The sequence below is a fragment of the Ananas comosus genome, linkage group 4 (genome assembly GCF_001540865.1).
Source record: "Ananas comosus cultivar F153 linkage group 4, ASM154086v1, whole genome shotgun sequence".
Lineage (NCBI taxonomy): Eukaryota > Viridiplantae > Streptophyta > Magnoliopsida > Poales > Bromeliaceae > Ananas > Ananas comosus.
In genome coordinates this window covers 12075282-12085657 of record NC_033624.1, presented here as the reverse complement: position 1 = coordinate 12085657, position 10376 = coordinate 12075282, and the positions used below count along the sequence as shown (strand labels likewise).

The window sequence follows — 10376 nt, the reverse complement described above, 5'->3', positions numbered from 1 at the left end:
GTACTTTTAAAAGCATAGGAGCTCAATTCTATATATATGTATATATATGTATATACGTATATATAAGGTTTCACATCAGATATTTTGATACATGAAGAGCCCATAAAAATAGCAATCTGCGAGACCTTATGTACTTTACAAGAAACTAGGTTAGAATACAATAAATAGCATCAAGTCACTGCTGCTATTAAATTTTCGGCTCTTGGATAAAGAGATATGCGATTAGGATGATAGTGATTCTCTAGGATTGAGTGAGTGGTTGATTGAATAGTATGATCTAACGAATGAAAATGGTCAATAGGGTGTGAAAAACTTGGTAACACAAAGTATTTAGCGTTATCGATAGCATAGTAGCTAAACTCTGCTACAAGAATATATCAACAGTTTACAAGAGCAGTATTTGAAGAGACGTATGTGCAGAAATTCTCCACAAGAATTTACCAGAATTGTTATAAATTGACATCACGAGACTTTATTTTGCGAGCCATCTCTTTCCATCAAACAACGCACTTCCCTAGTAAATAGTGGAAAGGGCATTTTATTGTTAGAATTTAAAAAAGTTCATGAGGAAGGTCACATGTGAGGGGTGATGAACACCACAAACTTGTCCCCACTCTCTTTGGAAAATGAAAAACACGCAGCAAGCGACCACTCACCCCCACCCGCTTTTAATTCCTTCTTCGCCACCTTAAGAATTTATTTCCTGCACCTGCTGTACCCATAACATCTTACACATCTCAATAAATATTTGATGATTATAATCCTATACATTTCTCTATGTGAAAAATCATGAGTTTTGGAGATCTATTATCTACACTTAAATAGCTCCTTATGATATAATAAACGGACTTATTTGATAATATGGTATCGGTATCAGGAGCAGGACTGCTTTTCTCTCAGGAGCACGGAGGCCTCCGTGCTCCTGAGCCGTTTTTAATGATGGAATTTTCGAATCAACGATCGGCTCCGTTAGACCTGATCTAGCGTATTTAAAGTTTCTAGAAAATAATTTTTGCAATTTTTGGATATCATTTACCTAGCAATCAGAAGGATTTAAAATTAATAATTTTTAACGGCTGAAAATAAAAATTCTATAAAAAGTTGTAATATAGTACTAAAATTTTCGATCAGAAATATTGATCTTGTTGTAGATAGTATAAAGAATTTTGTATCAAAATTTCATCTGATTTGTATATTTCTACACCGTTAAACTTGAAAACGACAGATATCAACTATTAAAAATTATTAATTTTGAACCCTTTCGATCACTAGATAAATGATATCAAAAAATCGCAACAATTATTTTCTATAAACTTCAAGTACGCTAGATCAAGTCTAACGGAGCTGATCGTCGATTCGAAAATTTCATCATCGAAAACAACTCCTGAGAGCACAGCAGTCCCGTTCTCGGTATCAGTTTCAAGCTCTTTCATTTTATGATATTTCAGTAAAAATTTCCACATTTATTTCTCTTATTACTCTACGTGAATATGATTCATCTGATTAATCTCCACCATATACGTGACCATCTTTTTATAAAAAAAAACATACAATAAACTAAATGTTGATTTTAAGATCTCTGTTGCGGAACTTTCAGAAGATGCAGTGCGCGGTGCACCAGGTGCGTGCAACAGTTTCTCTTTTAACATCACTCTCTCGCCGTACAATACATTAGCTCCAACGTAACTATCATTACATTATTAAACCAAAAAAAAAAAAAAAAAAAAAAAAAAAAAACAACTTATAGATACAAATATATGTGTTTATAGCCCGAGTTGTTGAGATATCACACGTACAAATCAAAGAATGGGATGGGATTGTGTACACAGCTTAGTGACAATTGATCTCTAAACCAACCATATATATATTTCTATATATATATTTATATATGTAAAATTATGAATAGATTGTGAGGAACATGGCAGTGAGTGATAGAATGAACAAGCGCGGCGGGACGGCGGCGCCGCAGCTCGAGATCCTGTGGGAGACGTATACTCGGTTAAAGCAAATTTTATGATATAATTAAAGAATATTTAAGAGTAAGGTACGTGTTCACTTGTCAAAACTCAAGATTAACAAATTTCAAAAAAAAAATTATGGAGGTTAACAACGAGCAAATTGTAAATAGGTACTTAAAAATTTTAATTTTATAATATCACAGAAACTTTTTATTTTTTGGAGAGAGAAATTGAGGTAACATGCTATCTAATTCGTATATTCTTTAACTGAAATTATAAGATAACTAGAGTTCAAATTTGGAAATTCGGGCCAAAATCTAATTGTTAAAGTGCACTTGTTCAGGTACTAGGTTACAAAGAACCCATTGTTCAGTTTATGCTCCACACAAATTAATTTCCCAAAATATTATTAAAATCTAATTAAAAAATTCAAAAAAAATTATCAACTAAACTTAAGATGATCTAGAGAGAGAGAGAGAGAGAGAGAGAGGGGTCAATGTTGATACCCGCTTCTTCTGGTCCTCCACTTGTTGGTGACACACTCGCAACGGGAACCCCAAGCACTGCTCCAAAAAAAAACTATCAATACTAATTCTTGAGAGATCAAAAGCACATACATATGAAATTCATTATGAATAATTACTGTTAAATAATATAAAACAATTATTTATTCTATTAAAGTTTAAATTATTAGAGAATAATACTTTTAATATTTATATTCAACATATACTAACCGGCGCAGAGGCTCGTCGGCGGCGCATCGACACGACAAATAGTCGGGAGGGTCAGCACCCGTGTGGCGTCGATCTGCACGCCGAGGCCGCTGCTGCCGCCGCCATAGCCGGCAATGAGCTGGCAGAGGCAGATTGGCTCACCGTTGATAAGGCCAGCGAGCGCAGGGCAGCAGCCTTTTTTGGGCCGTGTCAGGTTGCTGCCCTGCACCACATACGTCAGGCACGCCGACAGGTTCAGCAGCGCCTCCGAGCAGTCGAGACCAGAGGCTCGTGGGGCTGCAGCTGCTGCCGCCGCCGCCGCCGCCGCCACTGCAGGAACTTCTTGCGCATGTGTGCAGGGTAGTAGTAAGAGGTGGCCAAGGAGGAGAGAAATGGAGGGGGATTTTGAGATTGACATTTTGTAAAGTCGTTGTTTTCTACTAGAGTGAGAGAACCTTGTTGCTCTGCTTTATTCTTGGTGTTCTCGTAGAAACTAAGCAACCTCCCCAACCACATACTTGTATTAATATGATGATTAAAAATACGGGCTCCAAATTTAAGCTTATGTCCAGTTAAAAGGTCGAAAAAAAAAAATTTAAGAGTGCTTTTAATACCAAACCTTATCATAATCCTTATAAGATCATTACTCTTCGTAGCCCAACAATAATTTATAAAAATCATAATAATAGTAATTATACCAATCTAATAATCAGTAATCATAGGCATACCACCTATACAGAATCCATCCAACCTAAAAGCATAAGCATTTAGATCAGGATCTCTGCACGGAGGTTTCGTGATCCATTACACAAATAGTGTACATAAAAATGTCACGACGCATTAAATGTCTCTTTCATTCGGCTTCTGCTTTCAGCAATAGCCCCTTTGAGTATTAAAGTTTGACAAGCCAAAAAAGTCCTTAAAATGTTACCGTAGACAAAAATCCAAAGTGAGATTTTAAGGCCTAAAAGCAAAAACGCCAATTTGATGAATCTACTGTAGAGAAAATCTGTTGAAGAAACTGAATATAATGCTTTTCCTGTAAGTACGATTCAAAGAGCATTCACCTACAGCAGAACCAAACAACTCCAAAAAACCACAGGAAGTAGAGGCTAACACAGCAGAATAAAGTTAAATTGAAAACATTGCAATTATGCCCGGCACTCCGATTACCATCAGCTTTCAATTTCCAAACAGAAAGCATGAAGCAGCAAAAGCAAGAGACCGCAAAACATTTCTTGATTGGTAGAAAAGAACACAGGTATCAAATCATGATTTTTACATTGTTCCATCAAAGATGGGCAAAGAATCATGGCCTTGCATCGACATATTATCTCGCAAACGGGTTGGAAATCAAATCATGGATTACAAAAATGTCCTATTTTTCTATCCAATATCAGTTAAACTTGTCTGCTAGGATTCTGAGGAGCCGAAAAGGATCTTCAGAACAGGCACTCTCCAGAAAAACCAGTAGCCGCAAACCCGATCGTATCTTCTGATATATGTTGTCTAGAAGCAAATTTATTCTCCTAAGGTCATGCCAAACCCAAATTTGTAGTCTTTCTTTAGGTGATCGATCTGCGGAAATTCATCAAAAAGAAACAAAAAGGTTTACAACAAAGCTCCACACGGTCTTACAGGATCATCAGAGCCTCCCCAGCAAATCAGTTGACTATGAGTAAACAAATTTACAGTTATGATAGAAAGGTTAAAACAAAATCTATACAATAGCACCTATACAATAGCACCGCAACAGTAAACTGAGCGGTGGGGAGAACCTTTATAGTGCTTACCTCTGCAGAAAGGATAAAGTTGACACCCATATTTAATCTCTCCTCGAGGAAAGCAGCCACAACACCATTGGAATCAATTTTACCCCTCAAACGGCACTAAAACAAAATTTCATTCAGATGTAAGCAGGAAGAGGAAAAAAAAAAAAAATAGTAGACGTAGTCCAAGGTGTACTAAGAAACTTGGTCCTCATAGTTTTGGCACAAATTTATACAAAGACGCTAAGGATGTTATTCGCATTCTGTAGCAAACTATCTATTCGAAAACAAAATTTCAAGTAAATTTCAGATGTTATTTTCAAAAAATGAGAAGTATATTTAAGATGTTCGCAAGCAGTACCATAAAAAAAAAAAAAAACGCGCAATGATGATGAAGATGATAAAACTCCTTAAAATAAGTGATTTAACACTCCATGCTGGGAAGGCTACAAAAATTTTCCTAGTGGGAAGAGAACTGGGGATTACAATGATAATGGGATGAAAATTAAGCTTATAGAAAAGAAACGACCTGTCTAAATATGTAATCATATCCAAAACTTGATGTCACATCTCCTGTCATGTGATTGTACATGAAGTCAGATGCAAGCGAACCCTGCAAGACAAAGAGGAAGTACAAATTATGTATACACAAGTTAAAAAAGCATAAATAGTTTTTTTTTCCCTCTCTTATTATTAGAATCCGACCTGCTCAGTGACTTTCTGAACATAACTCAATGCAACAATTCCGGTGCTAGCGATTTGTCCTGTAGCAACCTGCAAATGTTGAATTTCAATGTTTATCGCAATATTAAGCAACAAATTATTTGGTACCTTTAAACATTAATCATCTAACCCAATTGTGACCATTAGAACGAATGCCAATTTAACTGAAATCCAGGATACCAATATGAAAAAACCATATACTTTTCCCACAAATGTATTCTCACATAAGCTATAAGCTACACATTTAAGACGATGTGAAACTGATTATCAAATTACAACACAAAAATCATTAAGAAAAAAAGAGAATGAGGACTTACCATTTTATCTTTGTTATACCGAGCAGCAAAACCGATTCCAGATTTCCTTTGATGACCAAGCCAGAAAACTTCACTACCCAACGATAAGTGTGGCGTAACACTCTATAACATTGAAATGACAGGAGTAGCTTTTAGGATGCATAGTGTACAATAAAACCGAAACAAGAACTTTCAATACTATAGCACACCTTTTCATAGTCAATTTTTATCAAGTTAAGCCTCGAGAGTTGATATTATCAAGCACGACCATAGAAAGAATAACCACAACACCTCTTTTGCTTAAAAGATACACCAGAGTTTTACCCGATATTAATCATGTGCAGTCCGCATTCTAACTTGACAAGAAGAAATTGACAAGACTAACAACAGCGATAGCAGATCATCAAAAGAGTGCCCCATCAAAGTAGGCACATCATTTCCGACAAAGTCACCTTAAAAGTGGACCACCTCCACAGTTTCTTAACTTGGATCTCAGGAATTCAACAAATAAATATGCCACATTGAGGAGAAAGTGATCCAAAACGCAAGTGTTTAGTGATGCACTCTTTTTTTATAGGACACGTTCGATTGGTCAGATAATGATTTGGAAGACATAGAAGTCAGATTTCGCAGCGATTGTGGTTTCTTCTTCACAAGGGATGACAATTGCACAGCTGAAAGATTACAAACAGGAATATGCTTATAAAGACCTCAGTAAACAGGAAATAAAAGATGAATCGCCAATCTAACGAGAGAGAGAAGTAAAGACTACCCTACGCGACAGGTTAGAAGCAGAAAAAAGAGAATAAAAGTTCCGGCAACATAGCTGGACAAAGGGAATAACGAAGGGAAACCACTGCAGATTTCCCTTAGTTGGCAGCACAAGAGAAGGAAACCCTTAAAATGATGCTAAAAAAAGATGCTCTGTACAGCCATTCACTTCACCCTTGTAGTATCAAGAGTCAGCCATCAAATCAGCAGCAAGATATCAATCAAGCCACATTATCTGGATTTAGGCCAAATAGATCAATGTATCCAAACTTGTTGTAAATAGCCAAGGCCAAGTGTTTCAACTGAGAATAAACTAAGAGAACAGATATACCCAGCAACGCCCACTATATCTAGCTAGGCCTACACCAGGCCTGAGTTTCAATGCTTTGTCTACTACCCAAGCTGGAATATCACTGCCAAAAAGCCCCGAAAGGTAATTCAAAAAATAAAAAAGCCCAGAAGTATTGACTAATAAGTGTTCAAAAGCGGCCCCAAAGTACTAACTCCATATATCCAACAATATACTAACACATGAAACACTTAATATATTAGAACTTCCAAAATGAAAAGCACATTGAATATAAAAGTTTACAAAATTACAAATTGATAAAAAATTTTGCATTACAAATATATTCTCCTATACGACATCTTTGATATCACATGAAGCTGCATTGTCACTTGATCAATGAAACCATCAACTATGGAAGTCACATAAACTCCAAAAGATGTCAAATGCTGTATCCTAGAACAACTATCATAAACCACTTACCTGGATGTAATTGGCTCCATAGAAGGCATTGTTTCCAATTTGAAATTGAGTCCTGTAATCGCTACCCTGTAAGAAAGTTAGATTCAACTTAACTTGACATTAAAAACCATCATAAACAACATAGTCAACAGCTACCACTACATCAAAGATTATTGCAAAAAATGGCAAAGTGACAGAATATTACAAAAGAAAGAAATTACAGTAGCTTGACAATCAGAAATCATCAGTACAGATGCTTGCAAGCCCTGTAGTGCATGTTAAGACATATGCTCAACATCAAAACATTACATGGAAAAGTCCTGTAAGCGCTACCCTGTAAGAAATTTCTTTTACAGTTCTCTCATTTTCCATATGTTAAACATGAGAACATATATATTATGTTTTTAGTGATAAAGGTTACACAGAATAAGGATCAATTACGTAGTGCAATAAATTAGTACAGCATGGCAAAATAGCTATATAATAGAAAAGAAAAGCAATCACAAGCAGTCCGCTACCACTAGGTCTACTATTAGAAGATAAATAAAATACTCCATTGCTTTTGTATTTTAAGAGAGCATCAAGAGAGGCTGACCTTGTAATCAAAATTAAACATGCCTTGAGAAAAATGTGGCTCATTTGTTAGCTGCCCAAACAGAAAATATGTTACTAAAGAATAGTTCATAATTAAACACAAAAGAAAAACATTGCTTCTCTAATATATGAACACCTGTGCATTTATCTTCAATGTAAGGTTATCAGTCAGATCACATTTAACTCTTGCATTCAGCCTTCCATCAGTAAGTACCCTTCCAACAAGCATCAACTGTTTTTTTTAAAAAAAACTTTAAAAATCTCTAATACTTCAATTATCTATCAATGAATAAAATTTATCAACATTCAACGTTCAATTATTATGTAAACCAACCTTCGGATCTAGAAAATTAGCACCAAATTCATAATGAGCGGTAGGAATTTTGATAGTATCCTTTGATTGTGAAGGAACTTCTGTTGATCCCATGAAGATGCTGATAACAATTACTAAAGTTTAAAAAAATTATAAACAGAAGACATGGCCATCAACTGGAAAAAGGATTATCGTACCTGTGGCTGAGTGAAAACTTGTGATTTAGCCCTTTTGTGAAGTCAAAACGCAACCCTTCAAAAAGCTCTGGTTTGAGGGACACTACAATGACATTATTTGAGAATGTGAATATTAAAAACCTCACATTTATTACAAGTTATAGCACAGGTAATACAAGTCAACAGAAACTTTTCCGAAACCAATGCCTTAAAAACTGGTCCACCTCAACAGATTGCATCACAAAGTTCAGTTAACTAAGACCTTCTATATCTCGAATTCAAGGATAAATGTTCTTACGATGTCTAAACATCCAAGTAGAACATTTCGTAAATCTCGATCATGGAAGAGGCAATGAACATGCCATTTTACAAGCAAACATTCAGAACATCTGTTTCAATTACTCTTTCTCACAAACCATGCCTGTAAATCATCGACGCAACCTTCAAGAAAATGGTACAAAGGCAAACCATTGCCTAGTAAAGTATTACTTTCTAGGTTTCCTAAATGTTGTACGCACAAAATATTTATGGAAAACTATCAACGGAATTGTTCGTAGACGGAAAACAACATGAAAGAATAAATAAGCAAAACTTCCAATCTCTTGAATAGAATCTATACTTCCTCCAAACCATTTTTACCTCACGAATGGTACTAATACTCCGCAAAATCGGAACATTCTTCAGAAAGTACTACTAATATTAAGGCAAAATTGCATACTCTGCAGCCTAGTACCAACTACATATGCACCATAACCACAATCCTTTGGCCAAAAAAAAGGGAAACAAAAATCTGTTTTGTGAATAAAAGGCCAACTTAAAGCGACTACAACAGCATTGATCTATGCGAAGAGATCAAAAAAGATGAAACGCGATGGAGATCGAGAACGAAAGCAGGGGATTACTCAATGCCTCTCGCTGGATCTCCTCGAACGGGAGGGGGCAGGGGAGATTCATGTAGTCGACCCTCTTCTCTCCCTTCCCCGCCTCTCCCATGGCGCCGAACGACGAGGCTCCTCCCCCGCGCAAGTAATAGGGAGGGGAATTTGGTGAAGAGAGGGTGGAGAGGAGTAAACCCTAGGAGGAGGAGGAGGAGGAGGAAGAGGAGAAGGGTTTGGGCGAAGAAGAGGAGAGTGGTGTTGAAACTTGAAAGAAATGATTTTTTTTTCTTTTTAATTTAATTTTGCGGCTGCAGCTCGGAGAAAAGGTTTTCGGAGGGTTTTGCACGAAGCCACGAAGGGGAAGAGTGACGTAAAAAATTACAATTTTATATTCTCGAAAATAAAAAATAACCACGTCACAAATTCGATATATTCAGATTAATTTGATACAAAATTCAAAATTAAAGAAAATAGAATCAGCAACGATTCGATAAATAAAATATACTTCAAATATAAAAAAATATAAAACTATTTCAATTATAAACTATTTTGAACCGACTATTCAAGCTTTAAATTTTATTTTACTAGTCAATTTTTCAATTTGTATGATTTAAATTAGTCGATGATATTTTCATTCTAAAATTTGATTTTTTTTTTTTTTTGAGAGATAAGTAGCACGCTACCTGCTTCGTTTATTTCATTTAGAAATAAATTTAGCTAGAAATATGAATCAACTAAGATTCAAACTTGGGTCTCGGATACCAACCACCAAATCCTTTACCACTTGCTCTAGGGACGGTCGGTGAATGTATTGTTTTTACAGATTTAGTTAGTATACTTTATATAATTTTAATAATTATAAATTAATTAAAATAAAAAATTAGTTTATAATTAAAATTAAAGTACCGTTGACTGATTCAAATCAAATAAATAAAAATATTAAATTTTAAAATATTATATAGTACATTTAAAATGATCAATAATTTAAATAAGTTTTATATATTTTAACCAAAAAGTTTGCACTATTACCTAGTATTTTATCAAATTTATGATAACATATAACTTGTTTGGTTATATTACATAATTGTGGTCTTTAAGAGGTGCGGATCTGGAGGTAACGGATCTAGAGACAACTTAANCGACTAGTAATAAAAGGCAACAACTCAATAGAATGTGTGAATTAAAATGTAAATTAATACTAATCAATTTATACAATGCACTAAGGATAATAATTATAGGTTATAACGGCCACGTCTACTAAATTTAGGGGTGGAAACGAGCCGAGAGCGAGCTTACCTGTGCTCAAGCTTGGCTTGAAATTAATTTCGAGCCTAAATTTAGGCTCAAGCTCGGCTTGAAATTAATTCAAGCCGAGCTCGAGCAAGCCTAACTTCAAGTTGAGCGAGCTCGAGCCCTAAATGAGCCGCTTGAAATTCT

The 10376-nt window shown here is 35.4% G+C and overlaps 2 protein-coding genes across 2 annotated transcripts; both read right to left on the bottom strand.

Annotated features, from left to right (window-relative positions):
• LOC109708630 (xylogen-like protein 11) lies at window positions 1980–3402 on the bottom strand. The gene is made up of 2 exons (XM_020230437.1): window positions 2693–3402; window positions 1980–2521 (listed from the first exon to the last, which is right to left on the bottom strand). Exons 1-2 carry the CDS (start codon window positions 3087–3089, stop codon window positions 2421–2423), a joined length of 498 nt encoding a protein of 165 aa, XP_020086026.1. The 5' UTR covers window positions 3090–3402; the 3' UTR covers window positions 1980–2420.
• LOC109708361 (mitochondrial import receptor subunit TOM40-1-like) lies at window positions 3877–9221 on the bottom strand. The gene is made up of 11 exons (XM_020230068.1): window positions 8964–9221; window positions 8083–8164; window positions 7907–8006; window positions 7709–7804; window positions 7574–7624; window positions 7000–7065; window positions 5481–5582; window positions 5146–5214; window positions 4970–5053; window positions 4465–4560; window positions 3877–4249 (listed from the first exon to the last, which is right to left on the bottom strand). The coding sequence occupies exons 1-11, from the start codon at window positions 9052–9054 to the stop codon at window positions 4193–4195; spliced, it is 894 nt and encodes a 297-aa protein (XP_020085657.1). The 5' UTR covers window positions 9055–9221; the 3' UTR covers window positions 3877–4192.

Coding starts and splice junctions, on each gene's coding strand:
- LOC109708630 (XM_020230437.1), bottom strand. CDS start 3,089: ATGTCAATCTCAAAATCCCCCTCCATTTCTCTCCTCCTTGGCCACCTC. Junction 2,522..2,692: donor GCCGACGAGCCTCTGCGCCG/GTTAGTATATGT, acceptor TTTTTGGAGCAG/TGCTTGGGGTTCCCGTTGCG.
- LOC109708361 (XM_020230068.1), bottom strand. CDS start 9,054: ATGGGAGAGGCGGGGAAGGGAGAGAAGAGGGTCGACTACATGAATCTC. Junction 4,561..4,969: donor ATGATTACATATTTAGACAG/GTCGTTTCTTTT, acceptor ATTTTGTTTTAG/TGCCGTTTGAGGGGTAAAAT. Junction 4,250..4,464: donor ACTTTATCCTTTCTGCAGAG/GTAAGCACTATA, acceptor GAATTTCCGCAG/ATCGATCACCTAAAGAAAGA.